The sequence below is a fragment of the Chelonia mydas genome, chromosome 1 (assembly GCF_015237465.2).
Source record: "Chelonia mydas isolate rCheMyd1 chromosome 1, rCheMyd1.pri.v2, whole genome shotgun sequence".
Classification (NCBI taxonomy): Eukaryota; Metazoa; Chordata; order Testudines; family Cheloniidae; genus Chelonia; species Chelonia mydas.
The window spans coordinates 195037479-195055261 of NC_057849.1; the positions used below are offsets into that span (position 1 = coordinate 195037479).

At 43.2% G+C, this 17783-nt stretch overlaps 1 protein-coding gene across 8 annotated transcripts in view; it reads right to left on the reverse strand.

Annotated features, from left to right (window-relative positions):
- TTF2 (transcription termination factor 2) overlaps positions 1-13951 on the reverse strand; it is a 35523-nt gene extending 21572 nt beyond the window's left edge. The window contains exons 1-10 of one of the 8 annotated variants that reach the window (XM_037908561.2): positions 13806-13937; positions 13420-13531; positions 12223-12309; positions 9997-10063; positions 8366-9400; positions 7001-7127; positions 6000-6200; positions 4217-4374; positions 1714-1795; positions 1271-1384 (exon numbers count right to left, since the gene is read on the reverse strand). In XM_037908561.2, the coding sequence (XP_037764489.1) occupies positions 1271-1384; positions 1714-1795; positions 4217-4374; positions 6000-6200; positions 7001-7127; positions 8366-9400; positions 9997-10063; positions 12223-12309; positions 13420-13531; positions 13806-13833 (2011 nt within the window). In that variant the 5' untranslated portion in view covers positions 13834-13937. Of the gene's footprint in view, positions 1-1270; positions 1388-1713; positions 1796-4216; positions 4375-5999; positions 6204-7000; positions 7128-8365; positions 9401-9996; positions 10064-12222; positions 12310-13419; positions 13532-13805 lie in introns of all 8 variants that reach the window. The other 7 variants (XM_037908541.2, XM_043538609.1, XM_037908550.2 and 4 more) reach the window with 7 other exon arrangements.
- Positions 13952-17783: the final 3832 nt, after the last annotated feature.

Here is a 17783-nt window from a genome sequence, read left to right on the forward strand (position 1 = left end):
GTATGTGGTGCGGCAGGGGCCTCAGGGCAGGGAGTTGGGGTGCAGGAGGGGTTTGGGCTCCAGCCCGGCACTGCTTTCCTGGAGCAGCTCCGGAGTAGCAGTGGCCCGCACTGAGGCCAGGGCAGGTGGCCCCGGCTTCACGCCACTCCAGGAAGTGGCCAGCACCATGTCCCTGCGGCCCCCTGGGGGAGGGGGCACAGAGGGCTCCGCGCACCTGTGTGTACCTCCCCCAAAGCTTTCATTGGCCGCGGTTCCCCATTCCCGGCCAATGGGAGCTTCAGGGAAGGAACCCACAGGCAAGAGCAGCGCGCGGAGCCCTCTGCCACCCCATTCCCCAGGGATGTGGTGCCAGCCGCTTCCCGGAGCAGCGCGGGGCCCACAGAACCACAGGGGTGGCAAATCTGCGGGCCGCATCCAAAGCCCTGAGGGGCCAGATTTGGCCCGCGGGCCATAGTTTGCCCCCCCCTGCCATAGGGGATTCTTTCCTTCACCCTCAGAGATGGAATGGTGTTTTTAGTTCTCTGTACCACATAGTGCTGGCAGAATCCTCCTTGCAGAGATTCAAGGAGGGGCGGGGAATTACACACAAAACCCCTCACAAACTAACAGTCATTTGGATCCCAAGAATCTCTCCCAGGGTAAATGGTAATAGGTGAGTTCTATAGCAGTGTTTGGATTTCTCACAGACACATCCTTAGCAATCTTGCTAGGACTTTGACCAACCAAATAGCATAACATCCAACAAAGATTTAAGAAAGACCTGTAGTTCCTACATACTGGGCAGGCAGGCAGACGGGCAGACTATGGCCACACACACAGTTACTAAACTCCACCCAACTGAGGGGCACATTTAACAGCTTGCAGAAATCCCAGGGGCAAACATAGGGGAAAAATGTAGCCTTCTGATATTCACGTGCAACTCACTGACTTCAGAAGGAGCTGCATACATATCCAAGGGCAAGACTGTATATTACTTGCACATAATGGAGCAGTACGCATCTGCCTTAATCCTGGCTAAATGGAGACAGACTACAAATCCCAGCATTCACATCTCTATCCTGATTGAGTGGAGCACTATGATCCCAGCATACACTTTCTGCAGGCTGCACCTCCAGAGCCAAGTGTAGGGCAGCCACTTTGTAGCACACTGTGGGTCAGACTTGGACCATCCAGGTACCACAATGCATGTTGCCCACACACAGTGCACATCTTTTAGAGAGCCCAGACACTTGAAGTACCAGCATTGTTTTGCAGTATAATTGTTCTATACCGTGTTTCGACAGCCACATTTCCAATTTCTTCTCCTTTCCTTTCCCCTTCTCTAGCCTTTTCTGGGCCAGAATGAGTGCAATCATTGTTAGAGTCTTCCCCAGGCCCATATCATCTGCTGGAAGAAAAAGAAGAGGGAAAGTCAAGATTACGGCATGGAATGAGTCTGCATAGCTCAAATCTATGCTGAAGCATCTCAAACTCACAAGTAACATAGTATGATATTTGTTGATCTTGAAGAACTTACTACTGTAAGCTATGATTTGCTATGGGCTGCTGACCCATATCTGGATGGGAGACAAGGAAACCAGGATTCTCCAGGAAATGGATCCTGACTAAAATACGCTTTCACCACTGCCACCATGGTGGAGAATTAGTTACAAGGCATGTTCTTGCCAGAAAAATGCACCCCAAATAGATACATTGCATTATTATGTTACTTACCCAGAATTCCTCCACAGGGTCTCTGACTCTCCCTCCAGAGTAGCCATGCAAGTGCTTGCTTCTGGTGCAGCAACAATGGGATCTGAAAAGATTAAGTACAGAATGTAAAGTGTAATTGCCATTCAGAGACATTGCTCTCAGACATTTCTGTCCTCAATGCCAAGTTGATCAGTCAAGTTCTGTTTTAGGGCAACTGTACACTCAGCACTTGTCTGTCAGTTTTCTTTCCAAACCAACACAAACATCTCAGAGTGGTACTAGTTACTCTGAGATCAGACTTTTTGCAATAGCAAGACACTATAAATGTTATAAGACAGACTAACTTGTGCTAGTACTTCACACACAAGCTGGAAGAAATTTTTAAATGTACAATATTTGTAAAGAAATATGAAAGATCTTTTATGAGCATGTCATTTTAAAGGCTTTATTTTACTATGAAAGAGATCACCGTCTGAGAAACAGATCTATCCAGTGTAGGAAAGTTTAAAAAACAATAATTGAGTTTTTATCCTTGGGCATCCTGTCTAGCAAATAATGCAACTTCTGACCCTGTATGTTATATTATTGTATAAGCATCCAAACTAATTTATCATATGACCTGTAGTGGAAATCTGAGGTGTCATTGAGAGTAAAGGAATTTTTTCATGACTAACTACATTTAGCAACCATCAACTCCTAATAATGTTGGAGGAGGTCAAGTTTGACCATTTATTCATTCTCTTAGTATTCCTCTACTATCTACTGTATAGGACTGATTTCTGTACTTGAGTAAGGCAAAAAGCTATTTTTAATAATGAAAGAGTCCATCTGATTGTGGCAGAGAGTTGGCAATGGCACAGCTATCAGCGTTTTTATAGAGTAGCTGTCACTGTAGTTCTTCATGAGGATTAAAGAATGACAATTAAATCTGCCCAGCAGGGACAGATTTTCTTTTGGTTCCCCAGACTCGGTTCGTGCAATACTGTGGCAAAAAGGGCTAATGTGATCTTTGGCTATATAAACATAGGAGTAGTGAGTATATGGGTGATTTTATCTCTGTATACATTATTGGTATGGCTGATACTGGAATACTGCACACAGGTCTGATATCCACATTTTAAAAGAGGATGTTGAAAAATTAGCTTATCAAAAAGATTGAGAGGTGACTTGATAACAGCGTATAAGTACCTTCACAGAGAAAAAATGCCAGATATTAAAGGGCTCTCTATTCTAGTAGAGAAAGGTGTAACAAGAACAAACGGCTTGAAGCTGAAGCCGAAGCCAGACAAATTCAAATTAGAAATAAGGCACAAGTTTTTAAAACAGTGAGGGTGACTAGCCACTGGAACAAATTACCAAGGGTGGGTTCCCCATTTCTTGGAGTCTTCAAAGGCTGGATGCCTTTCTGGAAGATGTGCTTTAGCCAAGTTATGCTTTGGGCTCAATACAGAGGTAACTGGGTGAAATTTAATGGCCTGAGACATACTGGAGGTCAGATTAGATGATCTAATGATCTTTTCAGTCTTTAAACTCTATGAAACTATGAATTGCTAAAAGGCTTTGCAGCACATAGCTGCAAAATTTGGGAGCTAACTGTACTTACCACCCTTCACTGTCTATTCAACAGGGAGTGCTCTAATCTACAACACAGCTTGGGCTAAATTCTATGGTAGGTTAGAGTACATACAAAAAGAACAAGAAGCGGGCAGCTGTGTCTGAGACCAGCACAGAGGATCGCAATTAAGATGATGATCAGAGGAAGAATGAGTAGTAGAAGAACTGTGAAGAGATATCCACTGTACTACTCATGCCATGTACAGACAGAGAACTTCAGTCTCTAAGCTTGTCCACCTAACACCTTTCACTAGTGCCAAACTCACTATTCAAACCATCTCAAGTTATTTTCCTGCAGGGAAAAAACCATATGTGATTATGTATTAAGAACTATATCATAATGCATACACATGAGGGGGCTGAATTATGGTTGTACAGGCAGCCTTAATCTGGCATTTCCTAACTGTCGAGTAAGTGACTTTACATCCTAAATAACATTATTTCAGCATAGTTTTTGTATGTTATATTTAGACTAAAGCAGCACCCAGAGAACCCAATCAGGATCAGAGCCCCATTGTGCTAGGTGCTCTGTAAATACATACATAGACATGGCCTCTATCCCAAAGACTTTACAATCTTAGAGAAGAAGAAAAGTGATAAGGTTCCAATGTAGCTGACAGAACGCTAAAAGTCTTCTGGTAAAACTGAAGATTCATACGTCACTCGCAGTACTGCAGTTTGCTCTTCCTACAAAAAAATGATAGAAGCGAAGGACAAACCTCTGCTTTTTACTGATGCACCTCTTGGCTTAAGTGGAACAGTATACATAAGGCAGTACATTTGTCTAGGAATAGGTAATAAGTTGGAATTGCCCATTTTATAGCATAATCCCTGACATTATGTTTCATAATGGAGATTACATGAAACTGTGAATCAAACTGAGTACCGCTCTCTCCTGCTACTGGCTCACCTTCAACCCAGATGGGTCCTCAGCCACAGTCTCCTCTGTGGGGCAGGATTCTAGAGATCTGTGAAGATGGTTAATGGCATCACTTGTGGCACTGTGCACCGCCCTGAGTCGATCTTCAGTCATTCTGCCTCCATACAGTCCCTGCACACTGGCGCTTGCTAGGAAAAGGCAGCATAGTGAATGAGCACTGTTTATAGCACTAATTCCCACTAAAGCTCAGAGGCTAAAAGGCATGGTTAAATGGCTACAGGCTTCCAGAAAACACCACAGTGCACCTCCCTGGTAACAAACATGGATGAGTGTGATTAAAAATTGATTGTTTTATTTTTTAATTAACAAATACAATTTTTTAATTTAAGTTAAATAGAGGTTTATTTTTAAAAAAAACTTAAATGTGAAATTGACAACACAGGTTAAAGCTTAAATCTATTAAAATCATGTAAAAATAAATACAAAAAACATTAAGCAGTACATGTCTGCTGCCAAGTTTTAAAGAAAAAAAAAAATCAAACCATTGAACTAGTGGAAGTTACTGGCTAAGCACCTGGAGCCAGAGTTTGTTGAAGTGCTAAACCAGCTTTTGTCAGCAGGTGCAAAAAGAATATTTTCTTATTTCAGTTTATTCATCTAGTTCTTCAAACCTTAAGAAACCAACTGGGTGTTGAAAAAACAGAAACATTTGTTTTCCCCTCTTCCAATCCATGAATAAAAACTAGGCGTTAGAGGATGAGATCTATAAGCTTTAAAATCTGGAAGGACATGGTGACCAGAAACAAATCAGTTCAATTCACTAACTACAGATAATACTTCATTTGTTTAATAAATCAGTTTTAAATGCAAAACATGCTTTAATAAATTTTGATGAACTTTTTTTTCTTATGTATCCAGAACATTTTAGTTTTATTTAATAAAAAAATTAAATGGTGCTTTTATGTATTTTTGACTGAATTTGAATTTCCATCCAAACAGAGCTTAACACAAATCACAAGTAAAATTAATCATGATCTAGTAAATAAGAAATTCTTAATTTTTAAATTTTTATTAAAAATGATGAATTATGCATCTGAATAAATGTAAATTAAGCTATATAAATGCTTAAATAAATGTGTATAGATATAGAGAGGAAAAAAGGACAAAGTGTAGTGTAAAAGCTATATTTAGTTGCAAATAAACATGTTTTAAATGGTTACCAACCAACAGGAATCTTTTCTTTAGAAAAACTAAAGAGTACAATGCAAAACAAAATTTAAACTGATGATTTAAATCAAGATTTCCAGCTTGCTGATTTAAATAACCTTGATTTAAATCAATCCACCCTGCAAGGAATTAGTATCTGATCACACTGCCTAATCCCCATGGGCAACATAGAGCTAACTTTTTTCATGTATCTTATAGGTCACCAAACCCACCCACCCACGGAGTTCTCCACTTGGTTCAGGATGGAGAATAGCATACTGGGATCTATACTCTGCTTAATGAAGGACCACGTCAGCAGCTTGCCAGAAACCAACCTAACAAAATAAAGCAAAGTTTCTGACTCCCCGATGTACCCAGATATTCCTTCTATCAGGATTTACTCCTCAAGATACCTCATTGTAGTTTTCTCTACACTAAGATTCTATGGAAGAAAGCAACTAGAAATTTACTGGAATAAGACGCTCTTGCTCATCCACAGAGTTTAGGATTCCCTCCAAACTGCTGCTTGATTATAGTACCTAATCTGAAAAAAGCCAACTGCTAGCTAGCAAGTAGGCCTCGTTTCTTGCTGCCCACTCAACCTTACCTCCATAGACACTACTGTAGTATTGACTGGGTCCCAGTGAGGGAGCTGAGCTGCAGCCATGCAATCCTAGAGAGGTTTTAGCAAGAGGATCCTGGAATGGCTGTGGGTTTTTCAGATGCACAGACTTGGATGGTTCAGTGGTCGTCCTGCTGAATGGGTTGCACAGAGATTCTTCCTGATTGTCACTACTCACGCTGTTCCCTGTTTGAGAAGGGAAACATTCAAGGTTAATCGCTCGGCAATGGACTTTGTAGTCTCTCAGCTTTAGGTCAACATTTCAAGTGTGGCACAGTGGAAAAGGGACCAAAAGGTTTCACTTAACAAGGACCATTCAGTGGCGTATTTGAGACATGGGAGTCTCAGTTCTGTTCCCAGAGGATCTGTCCATGTTACAAGGGGTGTCCTTCTTGACACTCTCAGCATGTACAAGTGCCCAGGAACAAATGGCCCAGTGAATCTGAGAGGGTCCATCTCATCCACAGGTGATTAATACAGTTAATTAGGTTAGTGAATTAGCATACAGGATTGTGAAGAAACTCCAAAAGTATCCGCTCAACCACATCTGGCCACAAAATGGCAGATGAAGTTTAGTACATTGTACACCTGAGGCAAAATAATTGAAATACCTTGTACAAAAAGTAAGGTTCTCAACAGAGAGAAAAAGTTAACAGTTAGACACAGGTGACATACATGATTTGCCTTAAGTCATACAGTCGAGTACTGGCAGAGCTGGAACAGAATCCAGAAATTCTGGAGTCCAGTCATGTGCTCAAGTCACTAGAGAAAACCACCTCTCAATTAAAAAAAAGTTTAAAAAAATAAAATAATCAACTTTAATACATTCCTTCATTCATTTTCAGGTGTTTCAATTAATATGCTGTGTCCAGCTTCCTAGCATTCCCATGGCTCTATATATGCAACACACCATGTATGAATTTATACCTTATGTACACACTGTAGTCGGACACACCACTTGGCAAAATACTGACCAATCCTCTTACCTGCCTCTGCACTTTCTGCTGTTGAGAGGCTGAGAGCACTGAGCGCAGCTTCCAAACCCTGCACTTGCTTTAATAATCTTTCGCCTTTATCCGGTAGGGCCTGAAGATTCACTGTCGCCAAAGTGCTCTGAAAAACAAAACCCAAAAATCCACGTCTTATCTACTCGGTACTGATATCCACCCCCAGCTACTTCCAACCAGTCTCCTCTACACAGGACAGTCAAAAGGTCAGAAGTAAAAAGGGTAAGACTTGCATTCTAGGAAGTCAGATATTTTAACCTAATTCTGCAATCTCCAAAATATTTGTAAGTGTAACGTAGTTCGTATAAGGATTATATCAATCTCTGGAGCATCTTTAACCAGAAAATAAGATAACTATTATTAAATTTTAGGGGAGGGGAATTAGGAACCCCTGATTCCCTAAGATTATGAGAAGGGGAACACAACCAGCATAGCCTAAAGATCTCAACAGCTCTCCAAGGCACTGAGTCTAGATTGCTTTCTTTATTCATTATTTTTACTCCTTTCTACACCATGTTATCCAACAGAAGCAATAGTTCTAGTAGCGAGATCTAAATTCTATTTTGACTTATGCGGGATCAACAGAATTTCTAAGTTTTCAGATCTTTATTATTAGTAATTATGAACAAAAGCGAAAGAACACATCTTGTTTTCTCCATCCCAGAGTAAGCATGCAAAGCTGGAATCATAAATATTCTCCACGATGTCTTTTTAAAGTCATTTTTCCAAAGTATTACCAAACTTTTTAAAAGTGAACATGGCTGCAGTCTCCTCCATTTGATGCAATTTTGGGCGCTTCCCAAAATAGGTAGACAGACATGTACTAGCACTTCTCAAGCAAAGTTGCAAATAGCACTCAGGCTAGTCTCCCAAGTACAATCCTGCCTGACCCCAGGTATGGATTTGCGGAACTAGCCCTAGCTGTCGCCCATCCCACTGCAGCCACACGACTATTTGTAGTACGCTAGGTTGAGTGGAGATAGCACGTGTCTACTCACTCTGGAAAGCGCTCCCTCAGCTGCTATGTAGACACAGCCTAAGGTGCAGCCCATATGTTCCTACTATGTTGCTGACATGGCCCTCAGAGAAGAAAATACTAAGTACCCCCAAGCTAGAGGATATGAAGTTCTCTCACACAGTGTTTTAAGTGTATATAGATCCAACTGATTTGTGTCTAGCCTGAGTTTTCAGAAGCCTGAAGTGATCACCTTTCTCAAAGCACTCCAGAGAATATTGCCTTACGTATACTGCTCGGTAGGGGTTATTAGTTTTGACTGAGCTGATGCAAACAGCTGCCCCGAGACTGGGAAGAGCAGAAGTGAAGTGTATAATAGAAACAACAACCTTCTTCTGTTTCAGCTGGACTGTAAGTTGGTTCTGAAGGGCTTTGGTGTCCAGGGTTTCTTCCTTTTGCAAAGATGTTGCAACTCCTGAAGAGGAAGAGAAAATCCTTTGCTCACTCTTCCCAGATGTTCTCTCACGAACCTCCCCCTGTTGCAAATCCAATACTGACCCATCAGGTTGGTCTTTGCCCAACTTGGAAGAAACAAACACAACTTCACCTTCATCACTGTTAGTATTCTGAGTCACATACTTTCGCTCCCCTGGCACTATTCCTGCCTTTGATGGTGCTGGCTGTGCCACTGGGCCTCCTTCAGAGGGCACTTGGAGCAATGCTGATGGTATTGACAAGCCTGTAGCCTCCTGGGAAATCACACACCCTCTGGGTGTCACATTCTTCTCTCTAGCCTTCCCACCAGCATCTACCTTCACTTCTATTCCTTTGCCCCTGTCGCTTTTTGAGTCTCCCTTTCTGAGCTGCTCCTCTCTCAGTGGCTCAGTGCTTGCTTTTTGGCTGTCAAGGCTTGGGGATGAAGGCTTTAGTTTCCTTTCTCTGTGCAAGGCATCTTTCACTGGCTTCGCACATGCCTCCTCCTCTATGTGCTCAGAGGATTTCTCAGACTCTCCACTGGTGCCGTATTTTTGTTTATCCCCAAAAAGGTTTCTCTCTTTCTGAGCCTCAGACTGACTTGATTTAGCTCTGATCCCTGTTTCCTCCCCAAGTTCTGTGTCACTCCTCTTCTCCCCAGACTGTTTTTTCTTAATCTTCATTCCCATTGGAGGCTCTCTTCCCATCTGGGATTCAGATGTCAGTTTCTCCTCCTTTTTTTTATTTAATGCCTGCTCTCTCTTTTCCTTCTGTTTCCCTCCTTCGATGCTATTTTTTTCCCTGTTGCCTTTATTAAGTAGCTTCCAGGAGGACAGTTCACAATTCTTGTCTAGAACTTTGAATGGATTTCGCTGACCACTGGGATTAAGGAATAGCTCTGATGCAAACTGGGATTCTGCATCTACTGGCGGTTTGATGGCTTTGGAATCCTGCAAAATATGCAAATAAAATTATTCTTTAGAACATGAATTAGGAAAGAATATTACCCCATCCACACCCTCAACCATGCCATAACCCACTCAAGAAAGATCAGATTCTGGGAATATCACCCTTCCCATAACTCCAGCTAGGCTGTGTCAGATCCGACATCCTTCTGTTCAAGTACTAGTAAGTGCCTGGCTGTAGAAGGCACTAATGAGAAGCATAAAGCTGATTCCTTGCACCCACTGCCCCACCTCAGGGACTAAGCAGGATGTCTCATCAACCATGCAGCCTCTGGGAATGGGGATAGGGGAAAAAAAAGAGAAGAGACCACAGCTGGATACTGAACCCAAGTTGCCCACAACGCAGAGTATCCCTGTACTTTGGTCTGAGGCAGTTAGTTTTATCTAAGCCTGTAAAGAGAGGCCCCCGCATGAAATATTTCATTTTAAGAACAGCGGCTTGACACCTGAAATCCAGACGGAGCACTGCACACTGGAACCCATAGCCCGTCGCAGGTTGAATTACAGGTTGCATAGTGGACAAATGTAAACAATTGCATGCTGTGAGCAACAGAGAGCTTAAATATAAATGACATGTGTACCTGCCATGGGATGTTCCCACACCACCTCTTCCCTTCCATCTTACTTTTAAGGCATCGATAGTATAGCCTAGTGGACAATAAGAGAAACCATGAGCGGCGAAAGCAAGTTTAACACATATACCAGTATGTTCCATCACAGAGGATCTTTAAAAATTCAGTTTGCACAAGCAGTGTCCCAGACAGTCTCTGGATCTGCACTTTACAGTGATTTGTCTGCATTTAGTATATCGCTCAAGACCTTTGGAAAAATAAATGAGATCAAATCTAGTAACTGCCCAATGCATAGCTTTCTATAATATTAAAATCCTCTGGATACATTCATTTCCTCTGCTTATAGTTCCTCTCTTGCCTTGAAACAAAAACTGAAGGTGTGGTGACACAGAACATTCAACACGATTCAGTCACTGATTATGATCAAATTCTTGGGAACCCCTCATGGTTTACCAAAGCCCAAATTTCTTTGCCTTTTAAGAGATGGGCTGTGCAATGCATTTCTTTGAAGCCGGGGACGGGAGGTGGTGGGAGAGGAAGGCGTTTGGCTATGGAATAAGAGGGAGGCTTCTTTTTTAATTTGGCAGCTGACAAACAGAGCTCTGTGAGATGCTTTCACTGGATTGCAGCTGTTTTCTATTTAATCATTGTGAATTTTAATTGAACACATGTTGAGAGCTTATGTGGGATATAAATATAAATAAATAATTGTACCAAAGAAAAACCTTTTATGATAACATAACATTGTTACTAGTAAATAATTCGATCACTGAATAGAATAAGTTGGTCCTTAACATGAAAGGAGCCAAAATTTTGAAAGTTATTGAATAAATCAATCAAAAGATGAAAGAACAATGATAAAAAAGCCTTGTTTAAGTTTTTCAAGCAAGGCATTGGGAGTCAGAAAATTGGGTTCCATTCCACCACCTACTTGCTTAACTTCTTAAACTCAAGTTTCCTAACCGTAAAAAGGGGTAATACCCATCTCATAGGAGACTGTGCATAAGCAATTAACAAAAATATGTTAAATCAATGTCAAAACTACAAGTAGCATTAACTTGCATATAGATTGTATCTATACATTCACATTTAGATATATCTATCACGTATATGACAGAAATACCCATGTGACAAATTGGGGCAGCATCTGATTAATAATCACACACCTGTGTGATTTATCACATAACTGTAACACCTGCCCAACAATCCAACTCCCCAGGATTTATTTTAACATTTCCAACTGCTGAGCAGCTTCAAACAGCTGATGCTAAAACAAACAAACAAACATCATTAACCTGCCAAACAAATGTTTCCTCCCCACCCCTACTGTAGAATTTCCCTCAAAAACCATACATGTCCGAGACCTACGATGATCTTGGGCCAGTGACAACTTTAGTGTCCAATATCCAATGGCCCAGCAGGACTAGAAATGGGATATTGACGTCACTGAAGGGGAGATCTGAGCCTTTCTAGTGGGACCTGGCTCTCATTTTTAGTCCTGGGCTGGCCAGAGCTAGACTAAATTATGACATTTTTATGTACAGGATTCTATTTTACACCATTTATTAGCGTTAATTCTCTGTCTGAGCCCAGCCCATTTGGACTCATGCTGACCAAGACACAGGCACAAGGACACAAAAAATAGTACTATGATTTTTTTTAAATCTCCGTAATGTTCCTAAAATAGATTTTCCTGTAACATGTGTGTCATACAGAGACTACATGACGACACTCTATAAAAGTTATACCAGCACTTGTTTCTGATGATCTGGATAACTCAGAAATGGCTTTACCACGCACGATTAATGTGATCATCACAAACTCATGCCAATAAAATTCTTATATCACATCACTGTGTACTATCTATACAAACTATGTCTAGCCAATAGAAACTGAACTTTGTTGGGAGCTGATTTTTTGTAGGCCTTGCAGTGTCCAACACACATACAATCCATCCAATGATATCTACAATTTAACGTTGTAAGAGTCATACTGTTTTAAAATGATGCCAATTTCAGTACAACAAAGACATCCCACCTCAATCCAGTTATTTACATTCTATGCTCTTAGGAACTGGAACCTGCCATATTTGAAAAATAATATGCAAACCCGCAGAAATGTATACACCAAGCAGGACAGTGATCAGGCTGTGCTGCCACAAGAAGGAAGAGTTATCCTAACTTTTCAAATTAATGGGAATTGCATGCTGTACATGTTCCCTTTGGACAAACCTACTTGTATTCTTCTCTGTCCTGTTGCTGAATCAGAACTTGCAGCTCCACCATGTACTTCTCATGGATCAAGCAGTAGGAAGCAGGAAGGCTGAAGGTGGGGGGAAAAGATTTGAGCTGCTTGAGTAAGAGCAATAGCAGAAACAAATGCTTAAGGCAAAATCCTTACAGGAAGATCTCAAAGACACCTTCGTTCATAGACATGTAGGAGGTCGGGTTCACAGAACTAATAGCTCATTGTTGGGGCTCCCCAAACAGCCCCCATTTCCCTTAAAATTAATAAAAGGGCTAATCCCTTCTCTCTTAGTTTCCAGTACTTAAGACATGAAATGCCATTTATGTAACAAAAACATTGGTTTTCTTGAACCCATGATTAACCCAGGTCTTCTGTATTGTTTTGGTATAATTTATAAAGGGGTAGTCAAGATGGGAGACAATTGAATCTCTGGTTTTTATATAGAAAGATTAAGAGGTAAGATATTGATATTACTAGCTAATCTGTGGGTGAACTGCAGGATGGTCTATGGCTACATCTACAAACCACGGTATTTTGTAGCCCATGATGAGTGTATATGATGCATATGGGCATCCGAGTTGAAGGTGTGTAGGCTAGTTGGAGATAAGGGCTGACATTTTACATCCTGACACATCTCCTTTACCATGACTACAAAAAAGTTGATAACTATTAATCAGTTGGTGTGATCAGTCTGCTGCCTATCATGATGACTATTATCGCATTGTTCCCTTGTGTTTCCCCCACTTATCTGTATCTCTTATCTTAGTCTTAGACTGTGAGCTTTTTGGGTCAGAGACCATCTTTTTGATCTGTGTTTGTATCACAGGTAGTGCAATGGGGTCCTGGCCTATGACTAGAGCTCCTAGGAACTATGATAACAAAAACAATAAATAATAGGATACTCTACAGACTCTCTGTGGGGATTAGGATGTTTCTGCCTTCCCATAAATCCGTTCCACACTCAGATTATATGTTTAAACTGCAATGCTCCTCAGAACACATATACAGCAGCTGTCTTTGCTTAGTAATGAATATTGTTATAATGTAATCTGAGAGCAGATCCAACACTGGAAAACCTAAGGTGACACACACCGCATCCCAGGCTGTGCCGTGACAGCTCAGCATCACCCCAGAGGATGGGGGGGTACGTGTGCAGGACAGGAACCTCCGCGTCCCTAAACCTACTGTGTAGAGAGGGTGAATCCGCAGGGCGCCTGGTCCTGGACCCCGCACATGTAGAAGCTTTTCCCTTTGTTTGGCCCATCGCAGACGCCTGTTTTCAGGAAACAGAGAGACCCTGGTTGGGGGGGGAGAAAAGCAGCCTTGTGAGACTCAGCCTCCCAGCATCCACTCTGAGACCCGGGGCTAGGGCGCTCCTCCAGCCCCGGGGATACCCCCAGCCCCGGGAGACTCCCCCACGCCCAGTCTGGGGACCCCGCGCCAGGGACACCCCCCCTCCGGGGGAAAAAAAAAGAAGAAACCCGGGCCCAGGGAGGCCGCCTCAGAAAAGCCCAGCCCCACCCGGGGGACCCCGCAGCCCCCAGGCATGTCACAGCGGCTCCGCCCCTCACCGTGCCCCGCGCACCGCACCGCCTCCATCCCCAGGCCCCAAAGCCCCCGCGCGGCCCCGGCCCCGGCAGAGTCTCCGGAAAACGTGTCCAGTCGGCCCCACCCCCACTCTGGGAGCCAGCCAATCCGACATATGGATCCGGCCTCGTCGCTGACACAGTGGCCAATAGGAGCGGGGTGGGAGGATGGCCAGCCAATCGCAGCGGGGCACCGCCCTCCACCCGCTCCGTCTCTCTCTGCGCGGGCACTCAGCTTTCGAATGGTGGGGAGGAGGCGGGCAAAGCTAAGGGGGCAGGTCATTGGTGGGAAGCCAACCAATGGGACCTGGCGAGAACTCCTCCTTGCCCTCCCCCGACTACACACCCCATGGGACGCCCCGTCCCACCCCGAGGCCGGGTCTTGTGCGTGTTTCCCGCTGAAGAAACCTGCTCCCCGCCCCCCCCCCCCCCGAGTCCCCGCGCGCGGTGCCCCCTCCGCACGCAGCTGGAGCACACGGTGCCTTGCAGTTGCCCTGCTCGTGCCGGGCTTGGCCAGTGCTCCTTGCCTGCCTGCCCCATTTCTGATCTGCCCCTGGGAAAGGGCTGGATATTTGGCCCAGGGCACCGGGCAACTACCCCCCTACTCTCGCTAGAAATAGCACCGGGCTGGACGGGACCTCAATAGATCATGTCCTCCATCCATCCCCTTGCTCAGAGGCAGGATTAGGGTGACCAGATAGCAAGGGTGAAAAATCGGGACGGGGTGGTTGGCAATAGGCACCACCTATATAAGACAAAGCCCCAAACGTTGGGACTGTCCCTATAAAATCAGGACATCGGGTCATACTAGGCAGGACTAAGTAAACCTAGACCATCCCAAATGTGTTTGTCCAACCTGTTCTTAAAACCCTCCAGTGACAGGGACTCCACAACCTCCTTTGGAAGCCTCTTCCAGAGCTTAACCACCCTTATAGTTAGAAAGTTTTTCCTAATATCTAACCTAAATTTCCCTAGCTGCAGATTAAGCCCAGTACTTCTTTTCCTACTGTCAGTGGATGGAGAACAGTCAATCACTATCTTCTTTGTAACAGCCTGTAACATATTTGAAGACTGTTATCAGGTCCCCCTCAGTCTTCTTTTCTCAAGACTAAACATGCCCAGTTTTTTTTAACCTTTTCTCATAGATCAGGTTTTCTAAACCTTTTGTTGCTCTCCTCTGGACTCTCTCCAATTTGTCCAAATCTTTCCTAAAGTGTAGCACCTAGAACTGGACACAGTACTACAGCTGAGACCTCACCATTGTCAAGTAGATCAGGATAATTACCTCCCACGGCTTACATTCAACACTCCTGTTAATATACTCCAGAATGATATTAGTCTTTTTTGCAACTGCATCACATTGTTGGTGCATATTCAGTTTGAGATCTATTGTATCCCCCAGATTCTTTTCAGCAGTACAACTATCTAGCCAGTTATTCCCCATTTTGTAGTTGGTTATTTGATTTTTCCTTCCTGAGTAAAATATGTTGTACTTATCTTTATTGAATTTCATCTTGTTGAATTCAGACCAATTCTCCAATTTGTAAAAATCATTTTGAGTTCTAATCCTATCGTCCAAAGTACTTGCAACCTTGCAGCTAGGTGTCATCTGTAAATTTTGTAAGCATGCTCTCCACTCCATTATCCAAGTCCATGAAAATATTGAATAGTACTGGTCCCAGGATTGATCCCTATGGGACCCTACTAAATATACCCTCCCAGTTTGATAGTGAACCATTCGTTGATAGCTACTCTTTGAGTACAGTCTTTCACCCAGTTTTTCATTGACCTTAAGAACATAAGACAGACCATACTGGATCAGAGCAAAGGTCCATCGAGCCTAGTATCCTGTCTTCCGCCAGTGGCCAATACCAGGTGCCCCAGAGGGATTGAACAGAACACGTAATCATCAAGTGATCCAACCCCTGTTGCCCATTCCCAGCTTCTGGCAAACAGAGGCTAGGGACACCAACCCTGCCCATCCTGGCTAATAGCCATTGATGGACCTATCCTCCATGAATTTATCTAGTTCTTTTTTGACCTTATAGCAATTTCATCTAGACCGCATTTCCCTAGTTTGCTTACGTGAATGTCATGGGGACTGTGTCAAACGCCTTACTAAAATCAAGATATATCACATCCACTGCTTCCCTCCATCCACTAGGCGAGTAACCCTGTCAAAGTTAAGAAATAAGGTTAGTCTGGAGTAATTTTTGTTATTGACAAATCCATGCTGGCTATTCCTTATAACCTATTTTTCCTCTAGAGGCTTAAAAATGATTGTTTAAACATTTGTTCCAGTATTTTTCCAAGTATCAAAGTTAGGCTGACTGGGACTTGCGGGGGCAGCCAGGCTCTAGCTGGAGCCTGCAACCCACCCTTGACAGCCTGACTTTCTTGTCAATTTCAAGGCTCCAGCATGGAGCCCAGAAATTGACAAGAATGACAGCCAACAGCTGATGTAAGTAACCCTCAGTGTCCAGGGGGACACTACATCTCCCTAACTACACCAACATAAGCCCTACACCTCTTGTGGAGGTGGAGTTATGTCTGTGTAACAGGGCACTTACATTGGCGGGAGCACAGCTGTAGTGTGTACAGGGACATAGTTAGGTTGATGTAAGCTGCCTTATGTGGACCTTACTCTGTAGTGAAGACCAAGCCTCACTCTCACAATACTCTCTGAAGTAGAGAGCTAAGTATTTTTATCCTCATTTTACAAATGAAGAAATTGAAGCATAGGAGTGAAGTCATTTGCCCAAAATCACACAGAAAAATTCACACCTCTGAGCGAGGTAGTTATACGGACCTGATGTAAATTTGTAATGTAGACCTGCCCACAGATTCAGCTAGAATTAGGATTCAGGAGTAACCAGAAGCAGAATGCTGGTGGCAACAGGGCCAAGAGATGAGAGTAGATCAAATAAATGTAGTATAATTTTTGACCATATTAACCATTTTTAAAGTAAATTTCATACTGCTGAGGTGCCAGACTGAGAGCCTTGGCAAAGATAAGGTACAGCATGAACAGCAACAACAGCAGACCTTCCTGGATGCTGTTCTTTGCCACTGTGCCTCAACTCAGTGTATTTTTTTTCACCTTGGAGTAGCTAACACGTGAGCTATCCTAAGGTAAAAAAAACAGTGAAAACCAGGCACTTTAGTTTTACCATGAGGTAAACTCACTGAGGTCAACCCCTGGACAATGTGTAGGGCTGTTTACCTTGTACTTTACTTCCTGGTAAAACAAAATATTTTAAACAAGAAGATTGTTTGCGGTTCCTGGGAAGTAAGTGACAAGTTTTGGAACTGAAGGGCTTGGAAGCACAGCCGCAGGAGATTGTGAGATAATGCTGGCAAACTCTCCAGACCCAAGTCTGATGATCCAGACCTGAGCTGCATCGAGATTGCAAAATGTCTGGGCTCTGACCTGCATTACAGCAGGACTCAGGATCTGACTCACCCCCTTAGCAGGACCTGCAGGCCTGAGTCAGAGGGGTCACTGGCCTGAGTGAGACTAATTTCTGCATGGACCAAAGTGGGCTTGAATCTGAGTCTGAGTTGGGGCTTACTGTGCTATGTGGACTTACCCTATGATAAGATTCCAAAAGTGGGGGACCATTTAGTGCCAATTGTGATACTAGTTTATGTAATGTAGAGGCTTGTCCACTGAGAAATGGACTGCAACAAATCAAACTCATTGAAGCCTTGTCTACATTGGACTTTCCCCCTAAAATTTCCCATTTTTGCATACAGCAGTGAAGTTCAACCCAGAGGAACGAATGGTGAGAGCACTTGAGTAGACAGGACACAGGCATTTTTAACACTGTTAGAATCATAGAATCATAGAATATCAGGGTTGGAAGGGACCTCAGGAGGTCATCTAGTCCAACCCCCTGCTCAAAGCAGGACCGATCCCCAATTAAATCATCCCAGCCAGGGCTTTGTCAAGCCTGACCTTAA